The sequence below is a fragment of the Periplaneta americana genome, chromosome 16, assembly GCF_040183065.1.
Source record: "Periplaneta americana isolate PAMFEO1 chromosome 16, P.americana_PAMFEO1_priV1, whole genome shotgun sequence".
NCBI lineage: Eukaryota > Metazoa > Arthropoda > Insecta > Blattodea > Blattidae > Periplaneta > Periplaneta americana.
In genome coordinates, this window is record NC_091132.1 from 89,318,708 (window position 1) to 89,339,039 (window position 20,332).

The 20,332-nt window shown below is 35.4% G+C and overlaps 1 protein-coding gene across 4 annotated transcripts in view; it reads right to left on the reverse strand.

Annotated features, from left to right (window-relative positions):
• Positions 1–20,332, reverse strand: part of LOC138690940 (prolyl 4-hydroxylase subunit alpha-1-like) — a 310,277-nt gene that overhangs the window by 212,207 nt on the left and 77,738 nt on the right. Inside the window, exon 1 of one of the 4 annotated variants that reach the window (XM_069812516.1) lies at positions 9,884–9,995. The exons of 1 other annotated variant lie outside the window; for it this stretch is intronic. In XM_069812516.1, the coding sequence (XP_069668617.1) occupies positions 9,884–9,887 (4 nt within the window). In that variant the 5' untranslated portion in view covers positions 9,888–9,995. Of the gene's footprint in view, positions 1–8,729; positions 8,903–9,883; positions 9,996–20,332 lie in introns of those variants that run through there. 2 more of the 4 variants (XM_069812514.1, XM_069812515.1) reach the window with 2 other exon arrangements.

Genomic DNA, 20,332 nt, shown 5'->3' on the forward strand with positions numbered 1-20,332 from the left:
GTAAAAATTACTCAAGCTTTTCAACAAATCACCCTTCTTATGTTACAAGGACATGGGCTGAATTGCATCACCGTTACGAGTTGTGCAGGGTGCGCAATGGGGTCATGTTGAGCTGTGAGGAATCTCCCATCTTTCAGCGTTGTATGCACAAAGTTTCAACAAATAAAGTTCAGTAGTAAATGTTTTACGGTGTTTTTATTTTATCAATACCCAAGCGGATCACACTGCATATTGATAACTGAAGAGGAAAGCAACTGGTTTACTGATTTAATAAAAATGAAACTAAATTAACAAAGCCTTCTTAACTAGTAATAGTCCACAATCTTGTTTCACTCGAAAATTTATCGATAAAATCAAAACCTCTAGTGAGACTACTGTTGATAGTAACTACTACATATATCACTGATAGGCTAAGTTCAAATCCAACTTTGACGGATGTGCTTAAAAAGTACAAGTCAGAGATTAAAAAAAAGTCTGTTTCGAAAGAGAAAGTACTGCTAAAAGCTGTAATTTTCAAAATAAGATCTTTACCGTATAAAAGTAAAGAGAAGAAAGGTGAAATAACTGAACACGGGTGAGAGTGGGATTTTGAAAAAGAATGAGAGAGTGATGCAGGCGACAAGAGTTACTCCCTACTAATTAGTTATTTCTTAACCTGAACGCTAACTGGATGATGTCTACTAAATTCACACTAACTTATACAGAATGAGCATGCACTAATGCGATGTGACATAATATACAGCAGGGAAGTCTTGTTCATGCACCAACCAAGGCTTCAACAAGAGTTCGTGACGATCCTCCTCCACCTGTACGTCTGCTGCAATTTAATTGTGACTTGCGAATACGTATTAAATACTCTCGTAACACGATACACAATTTTTTCTCAGTTTAATTACAACATAACTCAAACTCCATACCATTTGCAGTCTTTAAGTATCTACAGTGCATTGAAGCAGTACTTTCTATTGCAAGAACCTTCTGCTGTAACTTGAACGTCATTTTTTATAAATAATTATATTAACAAGCCATGTCATCTTCACTTTCTCCAAGCAAAATCTCGGTACTGGCCTCGACATTTGCCTTTCACTACGGAGTAAATAGCTTCATCTCCGAGGACTCCGTGATGTTCGGTTTGTCTGTGTGAATAAGCACCGCGGATTGCGGAAGATTTGACTGACCTTTAACCTTTTCCTTTTGTTTTCCGAGCTACTTAATCCAGCGTTTATCATAGTCAGGTTGGTTGTGTGAAATAAATGGCTTAAAATCCTGTTTTCCTGAGGCTGTAACAGTTGTGTTATAAGATTGGTCTGTAAAAAGCATTATTTTTCATTTTCCTCCTTGGAGAGCACATTACTGTGCTCCAACCACGAGAAAGTCTCTGCCGGATGAGACGAAGCGGGGTAATGCTGTGAATGAATGTTGATGTCATAAGATGTCATAAGGTCACACACGTGGGTACTCCTATCTCTATTGGCTCGCTCTCACAGCACAAACAATAACATTGATTCACAGATGTTTATACTACCGTAGTTACAAAATTAGATCACTGTAAATCTCCTGATCTTTTAATCTCTCCATACAAGAAATAACAAATGCAGGAGAGCGCATGGTTTTTAAACAGACGTTATAACGATAAGATTATCTATCTACTTCACTCCAATAGATGACGCAATAGTAAGCATATTCCTTTCACGGTTGATCTCCTGGTTGGAGAACAGTACTTTATATGAAATGTGTTATTGGAATGTAAGTTATACTTTTCCTTTCAGGTTTTAATTTCGTATAGGGATAAGTTAGATTTAATTTATGTATATTTTATTTATATAATATGCTGAGAAGAAATAGCAGGTCTAACAGGTAACTACTAAATATAAACATATTTTGTCTTCATTTTAGTTCGATATAATTACGAAATTCAAATGCCTTTTAGTTTTTAAATTTATTTTGACGCAAATATTAAATTCGTGCAACTTTCGTTGCACTCTATCTTACTATTATATATCTATATACTACATTGGCTACAAACCAGAGGGTCCTGAATTGGTTTTTGGGAAGAAGTGGAGATTTATTCTATATTTTTAGTGAATGACGTATGTCTCTTGCCTCATATTGTCTTTAGACAAGCGGTGGTCTTGCGCTATACTGACATTACCAAAAATTTCGCTACTTGAGACTTGAAAGTCGGCCCAAAATCCTACGAAAGTGCGACCAAAACTGAAAAAAAATGGCTGGTGACAGTAGTTCGTTCAACTTCCTCGTGTGCAGTTCCGTGACTTCCTTGAACGCCCAACTGCACTCGAGGAAATTGAACAGACTTTATTGATAGTAGTAACTACTACTAAACCATATGCCTTGTAACTATTCTATTCCAGTATAGGCAAACATCTTATTCAAATACTCTTTAAGGGGGGAATAACTTGTAGGTTTGAGGACCAAAAAAGTTATTTTTCTATTTATCTTTTTATATAACCATTGGACATTTATCTTTATGTCAGTTAAAGAATTTTTACATATATACAATACTTTGATAGATATGACCATAAACGTGCGAGCGTGCGCTTATTTAGCTCTCCACACATAAGGTATGTTTAACGCTCATTTCCCGTAACTTGTATTTTTCCAAACCGCTTTTGTGATAACTAGATAAGTTTTTATGATACCACAGTAAAATTCTGCAAGCAAACTGTCTTTCATACTTGTGAACAAGATGATCTACAATTTTATTATTGCTGTAACATTTATAGTTTATTAAAAAAAACATTTTTTATCTAAAAACATTAACAATTTAATTTCTTATAAGATATTTGAGAAAAAAAAACTTCTATTATAGACGTATCAAAGATAGTAGTTCATATTGTTCATTTGACACTCAGGAATAAATAGAAAAAAGAATGGCTCAGAAATATTCATATTTGCGGAAACTATCATAAAAACGGCACGTCAGTGCACAAAAACGGCTATTTTTTTTGTTATGATAATTACTCATAATGGCGAAACTTTTAGTAAATCTGAAAATAGTCTATAATTGCAGAAGCAGTGAATACTGAGCATGTCAAATATGCAAGATGAAATAGTCATTTAGTTGCTGAAAAAAGATATTGAATTTCTCTAATTTTTTAGTGTTCAAACCTCCTTACAGTGCAAGTTTGAATATATGTAACAATGTTCAATAAAAAGTTTAATTTACAAACGAAATGTAGAACTTTAACATGGCAGAAAAATTAATAAGCTAAGTACCGATATATGGTTATGTTAACAAACATCGAAAAATGTACATGAACATGATTCATTAACAAAAATAACGAAAACTTTTCGGTGTGACTTGAGATCATACAGGTCTAATATGTATATGTCATGATGATGATAATGATAAATTAGACTTCGAATTTTTTGGCTCTAAAAATTAGATTTTAGGTGCCTAAAATACCCTCAACAAAACTGTGAAATAGACTCATAATTTGAAAAATATGGCCTAAAAATCATCTAAAATTACTTTTCACCACATCTTACTCAAAATTAATACATATCTCTTACATCTGCTACCATAAGTCGAGTATAAATTAAATGCTTAAGTGCTTTATTATAAAAATCTTCAGAAACAACCATACAGAATGGTGTCTATTTGGAGGCATAGGTGTACTAAAATGTAATGGAAATAAGCAATAATGAAAAACTGAAGCATTTCTATATTCCCTAAATTTACATTAAGATTCATTCATTTTAAGCACATTGCACTCGAAATACACAACCAGTAACTTTTCAAAATCCCCAACAGAAAACGAATGCTGAACTTTAACGGAGTTTAACGTCTACTCATGCCGCGGGGGCACACTTCAATTTTGCAGTTATTTGTACTGAAAGTCGCATCTTCCTATTTTGTTACACTTCCCTGATAAAACATTCGGTAAGTCTAGGATTCTTCTGGACAACATTTTATAGTTTTTTCAGACGGTTTTTCTTCAGCTGGTTCGGGTACTGAGCTAAGTTTCTCCCATCTTGAGAAAAATTATAAAGAAGTCGCTCATAAATTGATTTTTTCGGAGCAATCACAGCAACCAAGAATGTAAAATGTGACCTGCCGCAAGCCACCTCGATGTGAATGGAGTCATCCGATTCTTAACACAGGAGATGCAAGTTGTCTATCTTCAAAATGAAGCAAGTTGATTTTCATCGTTACAAAGAAAGGAAACAGAAAACATTGTATTGATCATATTTTAAAACAGGATAGACTAGAATAGGTTTTAACATCAAATTAGGCATTTTTAGGCTCTATAAAATCAGCACTACTTGGCCTACTTATAACAATCCATGAAACGTGTTAATACAACTTAATAACTCTATGTCTTCAGAAACAACATACGATTTCTATCTAAATTCTGATGTCTAATGATGATGATGATTATGATTGAACTTAAATATTAAACAGACATGTTGTAAGACTGCAATAACGACTCCGGACCTCCATCTAAAAACAACACAGGCCATGACATTGGCAAAGAAAAAACACATTCCCATGTCCGTGTTAAGATACGCTCATGGACAGTCTTCAAAACCACAACTAAACTGTCCTTTCCACATAACAATCCTGATCACACGTGTCAGTTCGAATCTGATTTGTTTTCTACCGCTTTACTTAGCTCCAGTATTCATTATCGCGACTAGCTCTTCTACTCTTTGCTGCATTTGTGCTATCATTTGACTGGCCGGCTTTTTAAGAGCTGGACCCGTACACTTAGACACGGTTTGGCCTAGTGTGCGCCCTATACATGCCATGATTGTCCAAGTCCGACAGGTGACCCGTGTGGCATTCGTGAATCCGACGCTGATACTGTAGGTAAGTAGAAATGGCCGATATTTCACAAACCGATATTTTGTCACAGGTATTTTTTGTCATAGATAAACCTGTGACTGATGACGCGAAATATCTGTGACAAAATATCGCTATCGAAATCTGCTCCCTATTCAGTACTCTGTCACCGTTGCAACGTCTGTGACTGATATTTTCTCCTCTACGTCGTGGGTTTGCGCTTGCGCATGATATAATAACAGCAATCGGGCGGTGGTATTTGATTATTTTTTCGTGATATTTTGTTCAGTATTGTTTTTTTTTAAGTGATGATGTTTTGCAAAGTTATTAGCTGCATTATAATAATATAATCATGAATCTGACATTTTGTTTTCATATTTTAGACTGTATATATGTTTTATAAATATTTTATGTATTCCCCCGAGATCTTCACATTTTCATATTACTGTGAATTTATATTAATGTATAAGTATTTTCCACTCAATTAAAACCGAACGAGACAAAACTGGCTAATATGATGGGCAACTTATTTCGCTAAACTAACCTTGAGGTAGTTTTCTTCGTATTCCCCTTATACACCTTCCATATACGAATCTGTGACAGGTCAGGTTTGGTTGGTTTAAGCTTTTATTATGCCTAGACATATACGATCAACGACTAAACTAGCGTTGAGGTAGTTCCCTTCGTACTCCGCATATACACCTTGCATATAGGAATCTGTGACAGGTTAGGTTTGGTTAGTTTAGGCTTTGTTATGCCTTGGATATACGATCAACTGCAATCCACAAAAAATCAAATTCAACGATTTTCACTTCCGAAATCACCGAAACTACCTCAGCGCTAGTTTAACCCGAGGAACTGTCTCTCCACAAAAAAAATTCCTTATAAATGCAACGATTTTCACATCCGAAATCGCCGAAACTGCTTCAGCGCTAGTTTCACCATTTTATTGTAAATGATAGTCATTACACGATTTAAATAATAATAATAATAATACAATTGGTTACCAATACTTTATCTTGTGTAAAATCCTGTCTGAACAACTGTTTTGTTTTGTAATTATTTTCCATTGTTTTTCCGAGTAGGCTACTGATGTTTCGTTAATTTTTATTGTGACTCAATATTATAATGTTAATGCACGACTTAAAATAATTTATCCATTATATTATATACATTAAAAAGGATCAATTTTTAAAACGATTAGGATAATCACATAACCTCAATTTCTCCATACCCAACTACATTAAAAATTATCAACTGATTCCATATCTACAATCAACTACGATATAACCTCTTGGTATATGAAGTTAACTTTTTACATGTTACTGTTGAGTTAGATTAGTATTTATTTGTTAATGGTACATGTACATAATTTATTTGTTGGATTTTCCCATATACACCACTGATGTGTGGCGTGTATAGAGAAATCGTATTCACATTGCACTGCTCTTCAATATTTCCTGTTAATTTTTATCGGTGTGACAAAATATCGGTGTAATTCATACATATTGTGCTCACTTATCGATATAAAATATCGGTGTGACAAAATCACAGATAAAAGTCACAGATATTTAATTGTCACAGTCACAGTTGTCACAGATACTTGGAAATATCGTTTAAGCTCAACTCTATAGGTAAGGTAGTCCATCCTACCTCAGCCCCCGATAGAGCCAGGTCCCGTTTTGCGGACGAGTAGCCTGATAAGGCCCGTAACACACTTGAAGAGTTTTCGCTAGCGAGAAATGTGTTGCGAGAAAGAGGCGAAGAGCCTTCCTCTACACACTTAGCGAGTTCTCACTATCACAGATCATACCTCGCTATGATCATCTATGCACTGCCTTCATGCAGAAAGCATTTTTATGATTATAGTAATCATTCGTTGGGGGAAATATTATAGGTTATGTACTTACGTATATTGTCGTACATAAATATATCACCTATAAGTATATTGTCGTACTTTACAAATTACGTACGAACGCTATGTTGAATCTGAGTATTCAGATGATGAGGAAATGGAGTTACATGAACATAGTTTGTTAATGAAAAGAAAAAGTAGGCCTAAAATTAAAGCCAGAAATATCTGAAAATCACATTGTATCTTACAAAAATAAGGGCGAGTTTTGGGCATTGGTTTCGATTTGAATGATGATACGTTTAGGCGTTATTTCAGGTTGAATGGATCACGGTTTTTTGCCATTCATGATATGATAAGAGGGTTCTTTGCTATGTTCTGATTGAAATTATGTAAACTGTTAAGACATATAGATATATTATTTCAAATGTTTAATTAATACTATTAAATCTCATCAAAATAAAATACAGCCCTATTTATTTTCAGATAATCTGATATTTGTCTCCAGATTTCTTCTTTAAGTTTCGTGTTTTTATAGTTTTCATCCCGTGTATCATATAAATAGGCCTACTGGTGACATCGTACAAGTTCGATAAGATTCTGACTGCAATTATCAGCCATCTTTCCTTATTTTCAAATAAAAACAATACAATTCATCGCCATCTGTGTTATCTTTTTCTACATTCAATCATCATAAAGAGTATAAATGTCAAACATCTTTGGTAAATGTGTCAAGAAAATTCGCTGAGCTACCGATTCCAGCGAGAAATTCGCACGAGTTTTTTGCCTCGAACGAGAATCTCTTCGAGTGTGTGGACGTCCATTTGAATCCATGTTATCAATCTTTGAATTTTCTAGCAACACATTTCTCGCTAGCGAAAACTTCAAGTGTGTTATGGGCCTAAGACTCAGGGACCTGGAGTCCCAAGCCCTTCGTGATTGACACTGACAGGTAGGCCATCCTATCTCAGCCCCTTATAGATCCAGGTTCCGTCCGCATACAAATAGCCTGATAAGCCCTAAGCCCTTCCTATATCAGCATCGGAAACCCGTACTACGCTGAAGACGTCACCACAGCCTATTTTTACTATTGCAGATGATAGATGAAATGAAGGGGGTGGAATGATAGAAGAAAACGGGAGTATCCTGAGAAAAATCATCTGAAAACATCTGATTTCCTCACCATAAATTCCATCACGACTTCGCAGGGGATCGAACCTGGCCCGCCTGGATGGAAGACTGGCGCGCTAGCACTTCAGTTACAGGATTTTATAATTACTGCTTGGAAGATCTATAACCCATAGGTCTTGGATTAAGTTCTACTTGAGCTTTTACTTGACCTGACACTAATCGGACATAAGACATCCAGCGAAGAAAGATATTATGAATAATAGATAAAGCGCCGTACTTACACCTAAGGCAATACTGGTCATCACATTCAGTGTTGAATTCAACCTTTTCCCCGGGTGGGGGTGGGGGGATTATATTATACAGGGGAGAGGTATAATTCAGTTCTTATCTAACAAGACAAACAGTCTATGTAAAAATAACAAAAAATGTGGTCTATTAAAGATATAGAGCTTTCATTCGTTTATATTTGTTTCAAATATAGCTAATGTTACTATAGGCATTAACTTTTTTTACTTGGTTATTTAACGACGCTGTATCAACTATGAGGTTATTTAGCGTCGATGGAATTGGTGATAGCGAGATGATATCTTGATATCTGGCGAGATGAGGCCGAGGATTCGCCATAGATTACCTGACATTTTCCTTATAGTTAGGGTCTGGGGAAAACCTCGGAAAAAACCCAACCAGGTAATCAGCCCAAGCGGAAATCGAACCCGCGCCCGAACGCAACTTTGGATCTGCAGGCAAGCGCCTTAGCCGACTGAGCTACGCCGGTGGCTGGCTTAAGTTAAAAAAGTTAATATTGTTATTAAAAAATGTGAATATGAACTATTATTCTGTGCAAAATTGTCTCATAAAACCGGCATTAGATATCCTTTTTACATAAACCATCTAAATTTAGTAGACTAGGCCTACAAGAAGTAATTTATTAATACTCACCAATTAAATTAGATGAATGCGTCATCCAGTAGTTTTTCTAAAGTTTTAAACAGCACTGATATGAATACTTCATTTGTTTTTTGAGGGGTTTCGAGGTCATTTTTAAATGCATTTCACACAGTTCACAAAATGCACCACCCTGAGTACGATCGGAATACAACCAATCATATTTTTTTTAACTTCCCATCGGTTTTTTATATTTGATTTCGCTTCCAAACGTTTTATTCATTGACTCACCACTAACAGAGCACTAGATGAAGGTAACACAGAGGAAATTACCGGTTCACAAATTTTACTTTCACTTAAAACCAATTAAGAATTTTCGTCACTAAATGTAACGGATGCACTTTTCATTGACTTCTCAACACGACTTTTCTTTTAAAAAAAATAAACAATGTCTCTTGCTTCGTTCACTAAAATATTTATATTTACTGTAATATATGCTATGACTATTTTAGTAAACTGAATTATTATATTTGCTAAACAAAATTAATTCTGAAAACTACGCCAGCAAAACACAATACGCCTGTTTTTTTTTTAATCTAAAAATCAAGACAACATGTAGACGGTATAAATTTCAATCAATCACGATCGGTCCGCATATCAACCTTCAAGTAAACAACTAACGTTGGTATCTAAAAATCTAAGTAACAGAATTTATTTTGGTTACTTTAAAGTCTTGTCAAATTGAAATATAATGTATAAATTATATTCACTTAAAAAAACCTGAAATCTCCGGGGCAGGGGAGACATCCTGTAATCCGTGGGGAGGGGAATTCCTCCCCGCTCCACCCCTTGAATTTATCACTGATCATATTGACAGTTTACAGATATTTATGTGCTCAATGGGAGGTTCGAATCCACGATCGCAGAGTTTAAAACCTGCCTTTTAACTGTTGCGTATACAGTAGCCGACGAATTAACACTGCGTGTACAGTTAAGCTATGAATGGCACAGTTCGCCTCTTGTGAAGTCGCAAGTTACGTCTGGATGCCACTATAATAAGCAGATGGTCATCATCTGAACTACACATATATAACATTAAACATTCGATAGTTGTAATGTATACGCCTTAATACGGACCATGTTCCCAATGGACTATATCTGATATCAATGCTACTGGTACAACAAACTCATTAATGCCAATTACATACCCATAAGCAAGAGGACAATGTTTCACGCAATAAACAGTTTGAAAGTCTTGCCGACAGATTTCGTGTAAGTTGCTTCTGCTCTGACTGCGTCCGGCCTCATATGGAAGCTAGTAGGACAAGTCGGAAGCCCACACAGATTATATGTGACGTCATACGAGGTTACAAGTCAACATCTCCGTTAGAAAATAAACAGAGTAGGAGGATACATGCCTACAGCATCCCAAGACGCCAACGATTTCATTATGATCAACTTCCGCAGTCAAGTGTCTGTACCTTGCACGGCTATATATTGCGACGGAAAGTGGTTCTCAAGTAGATTATACATTGGCATTAGACTTAAAGGAATTAAAATACGTATCAAATCTACTTTGATTGGAACGTTATTATAGCAAATATTAGTACCGAGAGATATACAATTGGCTATAAATAAAGATGCTTAAAAAACAAGTTTGCAAATAGCCTACATAAGCTTATATACGTATAGGCCTACATGTAATATATATTTTGTGGGTAGGCCTACATGTAATATATATTTTGTGGGTAAGATATTATAGAGTAAGTGAAAATTTTATGTGTTCATAAAGTAGGAAACGTAAATGAATTCTCAACACAAATAGGCTAATTAACATAGGCCTATGGAACTCATAGTGGAAAAATAGTAATAACGACTCCATCAACAAAGTTATATTCTTCCCCGATGTACACAGCCGCTTAAAGTGTACATTACTTACAGACCTACCTGATTTCATACTCACACAATTTGTATCCGGCCATGGTAAATTTCATTCATACATATGTCAGGAGATTTCATATTAATGTAGAGAATGGAATCGAATGCGCTTGTGGAAGTGAACGAACAATAGAACATTTGCTATTTGATTACCCAATGTTTGATATAGAAATGCTGTAAGTGTAATATGAGGTACAACAAGCCATTGTACAATACTTTATTAATTTTATTCACCACATCAATAGAAGATAATTTTATTTACCACATCAATAGAAAAATGTAATTGTCAATATTGTTTTTGTGCTGTCTGCATTAGTTAAAAAATTTAACCTAATGTAATATAAAATGTGTCTCTGTGATATGCTATAAAAGGGTGTGTGTGTAAATTTCAATCTAATTGTGTATGAAATATGTGTTTTGTGTGATATTGTATGTTTGTATATTTCATATTGCTCTAGTACTTTTAATAATTTGTTGATGTACGGATGCTATATATAATATTTCAAGTCAAATTTTATGTTATTGTTATTATGGTTAATATTGTTGATGCGTTCTGTACAATTACTCGTTTTATTATAATATAATACTGAAGAATGCATTGGAAGGAACGGTGAACGGGAGAAGAGTTCGGGGCAGAAAAAGATGTCGGGCATTAAGATATATGGATCATACGCGGAGACTAAGAGGAAGTCAGAAAATAGGTAAGATTGGAGAATGCTGGGTTTGCAGTGAAAGACCTGCCCTTGGGCAGAACACTTAGGTATGTATGGGCCTACAACATGCTGTACTATAAAACATTATATTTTTTGTTACTTCCTCATAACGGAAATTGTTGTGATAGCGAAAAAAATCAATTTAGAGATTTTCGCCGAAATACATGTTTTCAATCATTGATGGGGCGCGCGTAACGCTGCAAGCCGGAAGGTAGCAGGTTAGATTCCCGATGGGCATATGTATTTTCCCCATTGATTTTATCCTTCCAGCCGCACTATGGCTCTGGAGTTTATCCAGCCTTTAACAGAAATGAAAATGAGGACCAGGAGTATTTACTTAGGGATAAAGGTGGTTCGCCGCACAAATCCAAATCTAACTGAAGAAAAACTCGATAGCGTAGGCTACAACAATTCCAAGAAATTGTTAAGAAACTTAGTGTTAACACAACAGGTAAGTGTATCCAAGAAATCAGCTTCGAAGCAACGAAACTGCAAAATCTAAAGTTTTGCATGAGAACACTCGTTCATAATTTGTAAAAAAGTGGACCATGTGCCTGGGGTTTAATTCTATCGATAGAGACGAAATCCAGCCTGTGTCTAGAAATATTTTCAAAACATATGAAATATATATTAGCCTAGAGAGAACAGTCGACAGTTCCAGCACTTATGTTTAGGTAATCCGATAAATAACTGTATATCTATAATGTAATCAATAAGCAACAAGTTGCGAGGTTTTATTGTCAAAACCTGACGCTCTGAATCACCGTTAAGCAAGCTGTTACTTGTCCATGTCACTTTTCAAACGGCGCCGTAAACAAAACATGTTTCTGAACATACCTCCATTATTTGTGAAAGAAAGATGATTGCTCCATCTACAAATTTCTTATGCCAACTAAACAACTGTGTGTCTTGCGTTTTCAGTCAAGAGTTTTAATGACTTTCGGATGCAGAATATGTCACCATCCGCCGTTACTGAGCGCAAACACTATCTTAAAACCGTGAATAAGGAAACGGTATCGTTTCTAGAATGTAATGTAAAATAAATATTAAGATTCTCTTCTGACAGATCAGTTACATAGAAACCCTGTTTGTAATTCAGCAAAGCAGAGTGGGGAACACCCACGGCCTGTCAAGAGCTCTTTAAACTTGACGTCGTGATCGACTCTCTTGCAACAAACTCGATGTCACTGACGAATGCAACGCGGATCGGGAATCGCTTCTAATGCTATAGTCACAACCGAACTCTCACGATTTCACTTTTAGATTCAAGGATGTGTCCGACCCGATGCTGTGAAAGTCATTATTTATATTAGACTAAAAATTTGTATCCACTCACAGCATTCATCCTAAGAATTACAATTCATGGAGTCAGTCATTCACCTGAACGATTATCTAAAGCAGGGATGGATAAACTCTCGCAAAATGTTTGTGGTCTGTCTGATAATGTTTCATAGATCGATGGCTGGTAAGTTGGACTTCTTTTTACTTAGTTATTTAATGACGCTGTATCAATTACTGGGTTATTAAGCGTCCAGAGAAATGGCGATAGAGAGATGAGGCCGAGGACTCGCCATAGATTACCTAACATTCGCCTTACAGTTGGGAAAAACCTCGGAAAAATCCCAACCAGGTAATCAACTGAAGCGGAAATCGAACTCACGCCCGAGCGCAACTTCGGATCAGCATGCACACGCGGTACCGCCTGAGCTACACCGGTGGCTGTAAATTGGACATAGAGTGTTTCTTTTCTTCTGAATTTGGATGAAATACTGCTCTTGCGTGAATTTCTATCTACACTGGTATATTATTCTAACCCCACGTTAGGCGCATTCTCATGCACGCAAAAAACCTTACATGCCCCTGGACTCCCTCCTATCACGTCGCCGACCGCTGATTGGTCAAGAAATTATTATGGAATGGTAAAATATTGACAACGATATAGATGTCTGTATTGGGAGGCGGGAAAACTCCGAGGAAAAGCCAAACTGCAACCTTGTCTGCCACAAGTGTCACTATAAAAAACCCAGGTGTCGCTGGTTCTCGAATTCTGATCGTCTGCATGGAATGATATGATAGAATGCGAAGTAACAAACTAAAAGTTAAATACAACGCATGTCTGTGTATGTTGGGTTCGTGGACACGCTGGAACAACTGGAAACGAGCGTGCTGATGTGTTGGCGAAACAGGCTGCCGCTTCGGATCTGGAATATATGTACACAAAAGTCCTATGTCTTATGTGAAGAAGCGTTTAAAAGAATGGGTAATTAATGAATGGAATAGTTATTGGGTTCGCAGCACAAAGGGAGATTTAACTAGGGAATTATACTTCCCTACCATATACAATAGAGTAAATTCTAAATTAATGCAACCAAACTTTATTCTTACTCAGTTCTTATCTGGACATGGCAAGTTTGGAAGCTATTTCGAAAGGTTCAAGATAGACAGAAGGTGGAAATATTTGTGCATGTGATGACTCCCTGCAAACAGTGTCACAAACTTGAACTACAACGTCTTGAACTAGTTTGTCGATTAGATAGTGTGACATCAAGAACTCCCCACAATTACAAGTGTTTCGAAATAAGTGCTGTTATAAAGATTTTATAAGATATGTGAATTATGTTAACGAAAGTTGCAATCTGAACACATGATATAATTTCTCATAATTAATGCATTTCAAAATGCACGTATTTCTGGAAAATTATTCAAAACATAGCAAAATGATATTCTTTGCTCCGGTATTCTTAGAAAAACAGTATGTACAGATCATTATAAGTCTTTTCTTTCAGTTCTAATTTTCTTTTCCTGGCTATCTCTCTTTCTATTAATACCTTAGCTTCTCACATGTTCCAATTAGAAAATTATTTCACTTCTTTGCAATTAACTCAATTCTACTGCCATCATTTCTGTTTTAAAAAATCTGCACCTAATACCCATATTTCACTTTGAAATCTAAATACATTAATGTATTTGCAATGTAATATCTACTATGTATTTATATCTAATGTCTTTTTTATGCCGTATGTATGAAACTTTCATGTAATATGTAAGTTTTGTGATAAATATGTATGTAATTTCTATGTAATATATGTTGTATGTCATATATGTTTAATTTTCTATGTATTATGTATTTTTTCTGTCGTGTTTACATTAGCTATGCACTCGTAATATGTCTATTCTTATGTAATATATGTGTCTTTTGTGTCTGTTTAATTTATGTTTAACATTATTATTATTATTATTATTATTATTATTATTATTATTAAATATGTACTTCCTTATATATAATATGTTTTATGTTATATGTATGTAATTTTATGTAATACGTCCCCTTTTATATTATATATATGTTTCTGTGTGTGAATCCTCGGCCTCATCTCGCCAAATACCATCTCGCTATCACCAATATCGACGCTAAATAACTTCGTAGTTGATACAGCGTCGTTCAATAACCAACAAAAAAAAACATATTTCCATCCTGACAAAATATTATCTCTCCAACAAACATAGCGCCCTTTAAAAACATTTTAATGTTCTGCGCAGTGCTGTTACATCAGATTTAAAATGTTTAATGCTCTCTCAAATTCAAGAATTTGTAGCCAAGTCCTTGTTCCAGAAAACGCTTCAATTGCGAGAATTTCCAGGCATTATATTATTTATACCGGAAGGAAGTAACACTCCCGGACAAAAAAAAGTCGTAGGGAGTATTTAATACTCGAATGTACTAAGGTGTTAGTATATAGACAGAGCTGATAAGTAATAGCATACGTACGTTATTAATTTTTGTTAAAGTAATCTGATGTTTTCTTCTTTAACGGCTTCCGTCTCTGCGTGAAACGAGTCTTTTTTTCATTCGATAATTTCCTAAATAAACAGGAACAATGGAGGGCTGGCTTTGCATTTGTTGGCTATCGAGAACTAAATTTCACTTGGATCTCAATTTAAATTTCAGTGTTTTCATTCTTTTCTTCGCCAACTATGTCAATTGTCATTTTAATATTGAAACTCCGCCAGAATTACTTAATGCAAGGCTTATTGAATGGGAATGTAACTGATGAAGGAAATGGATTAAATGGCAAGGAAACTCTTAAATAGGTAATGAAATACCTAAATTACATCTCTTGAAGAAGTGAAGAATTACTGTTTGGGCCTATGATTAAAACTTATTGTTTGTTGGGAGAGGAATCGATACATTTCTCACTCTTACCTTTGATATCTTTCTTTTCAATCCAGTGTAAAAATGCTTTCCATCTTCTTCAAGTTGTTTATTTATTTATATGTGTATAAGTTGCCCACCGGGATTATGATAGTGACTCAAAATCCAACACAGTACTCATACATAGTTGCGATATCCCTCTTTTTCGATTTGCACTAGTCACATCGTGTGACACCGAAACACATTTTCCACGATATAAAGTTCGTTTAAATGACAAAAGAAAAAAGTTTTCGTTTGATACATTAAAATAATATAATAATTAATGACTTGTAAAAGAATGTGATCGACTTAAAAACTTGTTTCCAAGTCTGCACTATTTTGTCACATATTGTTGTAGGACTAATACGAAAAGAATATTATACTTAATCCTAATGCATGTATGCAGGGTGTATAAAAAGGTCAAGTCAATCCTAAAGGAGGTGATTCAAGACCTTATTTGCAACAAAAAATCCTAATACACTTTTTTAATATTCATCCCCGTTTCCGAGTTACACGAATATCACGTACCGTATCTATCCCCATTTGATTCCACACCTAATTGACCTATCTGCTTGAGAGAAGGTAGGCTAATTGTCAGTTATCTAGAGCAGATGCTCAAAATGTCCCCCTCTTGCACGAACACACGCTTGAGCACGCCGTCTGACCTCTCGCTGCACTGGTGTATCTCCATTGCAGCCGTGTTAATCTTTACGAGTTCTTCCCCTGCTTGCTATCTCCGTTTGGTACACTTTCTCCTTCATGCAGCCCCAGAGAAAGAAGTCCAATGGTGTTAAGTCTGGGGACCGGGCTGGCCAGGCAATATGGTATCAACTAAACGATTCTCCAGCACATTTCAGACTTCCAGTACGCCAATGGTTAGATCACCATTTTCCAGGTAGATGGATTGGAAGGAGTGGTCCCATTGCCTGGTCAGCCCAGTCCCCAGACTTAACACCATTGAACTTCTTTCTCTGAGGCTTCACGAAGGAAAAAGTGCACCAAACGGAGATAGCAAGCAGGGAAGGGCTCGTTGCAAAGATTAACACGGCTGCAATGGAGATACACTAGCAAGGATTGGATAATGTGCAGCGAGGGGTCAGACGGCGTGCTGAAGCGTATGTTCGTGCGAGAGGGTGACATTTTCAGCATCTGCTCTAGACAACTGACAATTAGCTTACCTTCTCTCAAGCAGACAGGTCCATTAGGTGTGGAATCAAATGGGGATAGATATGGTACGTGCTATTTGTGTAGCTCGGAAACGGGGATTAATATTGAAAAAGTGTATTAGAATTTTTTGTTGCAAATAAGGTCCTGAATCACCTCCTTAAGGATTGGCCTGACCTTTTGATACACTCTGTATAAATATACTTCAACAATCTTCTCAGTTTATGAATAAGTGTATTATAATGTTTTTCCTTTAATTTTGAAATAATTCTGCATTATTGTATTGACATTTGGCACTAATATTAACTAAAATATTATATTCTAGCATCTATTTTATCTATACTTCTTTCTCTAGTTTGTGTTGCTTGTTTTGTTTTTCCACTATTATGTATTGTGTATATAAATTGTATCAATGTAAGCCACCTATAATTGGAAGCTTGCTTCTGTTGGTGGTGAAGTTTAAATAAATAAATTATTGCTTATTTATCATATTGTAACTGCAAGCAATTAGGATATTACCTCGCCTTCTAGTCCTTCCTTCCTGCCGAGTAAGCCTACATACAAGTCTAGTATTACTCTGTTTTTGAAACCTCCGCCGAACTCTACTTATCATTGACACAATTAGAATTAGGTACCAGTTTCCCCACATTTAATGTTGCCACTCTAAGCGACCGCCTTCATACCTAACTTATTGAGAGGAAAATTATTATTTCTCGACAAAATGAGCTTGCCGCTATGCGGCATGACTGTATTGGTTGTCGGTGTGATGTGAGATAATTTAATGTTTTGGAAAATTTCGAGTATTTACTACAAACTTCTAAACAGCTGTTTTGGAACTTTTCTTCCCTCATCCTCTACATAATATGGCTAATTTTATGTTAACTATCTCAAGAAAAACATGCATATATGTACGCCTATGTATAAATAAATAAATTAATGAACGAACAAACAAACAAACAAACAAATAAATAAACCTATATATCTTGACAAAAAAAACTTGCCAAATAGGAAAAAAATATTATTTTGAAATGACAAACGTAGGTCCATGACGAAGACAACAAGGACCGTGACGAAAAGAACAAGAATCACGCTAACAACCATGACAAAGACCACGACAAACACCACAAGGATCACGACAGCGCCCATGATAAGGACCATGACAAAGACAAGCAGGACCACGATAAGGACCACGGAAACGACAAGGTTCACGATAAGGATCACGACCAAGACGATAAGGATCATGACATGGACCACAACTAACATGACGAGAAGGATCACGATAAGGACCACGACTAGAACTACGATAAATACCATGGTCAATGACAAAAACCAAGGACCATGACGAAGGCAACAAGGGCCACGCCAAAGACAAACCGCTAAGTATGTGTATAAGGGTATTTTGGGAATGAAGCATAATTCTATAAATATAACAATAATTATTATTACTCTGAACAAAATGACATCTGTACTGTTCTATAAGTCGATATTTCTCATGAGAAAATTAAGAAGAAATTATTCGGGGCCGATTTCGAACACACTGAAATTTAGATAGATTTTAACACAAAAATTTAAAATATAATAATAATAATAATAATAATAATAATAATAATAATAATAATAATAATAATAATACTTATTACTTCTGGTTTTTAAGGAACCCGAAGGTTCATTTCCAACCTCACATAAGCCCGCCATTGGTCCCTATCCTGTGCAAGATTAATCCAGTCTCTACCATCATATCCCACCTCCCTCAAATCCATTTTTATATTATCCTCCTATCTACGTATCGGCCTCCCTAAAGGTCGTTTTCCCTACGGCCTCCCAACTAACACTCTATATGCATTTCTGGATTCGCCCATACGTGCTACATGCCCTGACCATTTCAAACGTCTGGATTTAATGTTCCTAATTATGTCAGGTGAAGAACATTATGCGTGCAGTTCTGTGTTGTGTAACTTTCTCCATTCTCCTGTAACTTCATTCCTCTTAGCCCCAAATATTTTCCTAAGCACCTTATTCTCAAACACGCTTAATCTCTGTCCAAGTTTCACAACCATGTTGAGCAACCGGTAATGTAACTGTTTTATAAATTCTAACTTTCAGATTTTTTGACAGCAGACTAGATGACAAAAGCTTCTCAACCGAATTATAACAGGCATTTATTCTGCGTTAAACTTCCTCCCGAGTATCAATTAAATTTGTTACTGTTGCTCCAAGATATTTTATGCTCGACCATGCCGAAATGTAGTAATTATACACCTGGTAGCAGTCCTTTAATGCATGTCATTAAAGTATAGGTGTTCAGCCAATCACAAGTCAGCTTACAGGTGTTCAGCCAATGACAAGTCAGCTTTGTACCGTTATAAAACCGCAAGTATCGATTATTCTCGGATATGCAATCGAAAGAGAATTAGCGAAAAGTCACGGAGGCTGGAAATCCAATACTGTCGCAGAAGGTTATGTTCTGTTACTATAATAATTAGCGTTAATTGTAAATAATATTCAAAAAAATTCAATTTGTCATCTCGTTTTTCAATGTCGAATTCAATAATCAAGGTTACCGTATATCAAGTTTAACGGGATTACATCAAGGTCAATGACATTATTGTTCCTCGGAAAAAATCAATACTTTCGCGTCTGCGCACATCTCACAACTCACGACCTAGAACAAGGTCACTTCCGATCTTGTCAGATACAAATAAAATGTATACATCTGAATAATTTCAAGTTAGAAATATGGTCGAGCATAAAAAGTCGTATGAAACTCGCCTATAATGGTAATTAAGAAGCTCGTATGAAAATTATGAAACTCGCTTGCGCTCGTTTCATAAACATCCATACTCGCTTCTTAATTACTACCATTACAGGCTCGTTGCATAATGTACTATTAATTTTTCCACCTCTTTGAAGGATAAATTTCCAATTTTTATATTTCTATTTCGTACAATATTCTGGTCACGAGACAATCATATACTTTGTCTTTTCAGGATTTAGCCTACTTCCAAAAAAAAAAAAATAAAAAAAAAAAAAAAATAATAATAATAATAATAATTTTTATTGCTAGAATAAAGATACATATTATTTTTTATATCTAAAAATCACTCTAGCACCCCCAGAAAGAGCACATACTCGTGCTCAGGCGGCATTCCACAAAATTTTAAAACACGTAATTAACAAAATAAAAAGTAAAAAGAGAAAAGGAAAAAATCCAGATATTACAGTAATTGAAACTTTATATTGTCTCTCTAAAATAATTTTTAAATTGATTTTTTTAAATAAAGAGCATTAGCAAATTGAATGTTTGGTAATTTAGCTGCTATCTTGTTACTGGAGCCTTGGATCGAAGTTACTAGTGTAAATTATCTAATGTTTTTTTATGTGTGTAGTTTCAGGATAAATTTACTCGAAGAAATGAAATATGATCAAAATTCGTACAATCGTTTAGGAGAAACGACGGACGGACGACAGACAGAATTCCAAGAAAAAGAAAACAACACATTTTTACGATATCAGGAATTGTAGGGTTGAGAATTATGAGGGTACTAATTATCATTTTTACATTTATACGACAAGAAAAACAAAACTGGTAAATTTTGTATCTTATGAGCTGCTGCCAGGAAGTCAAAAGAAGGATAGCAATGGCAAAGAAA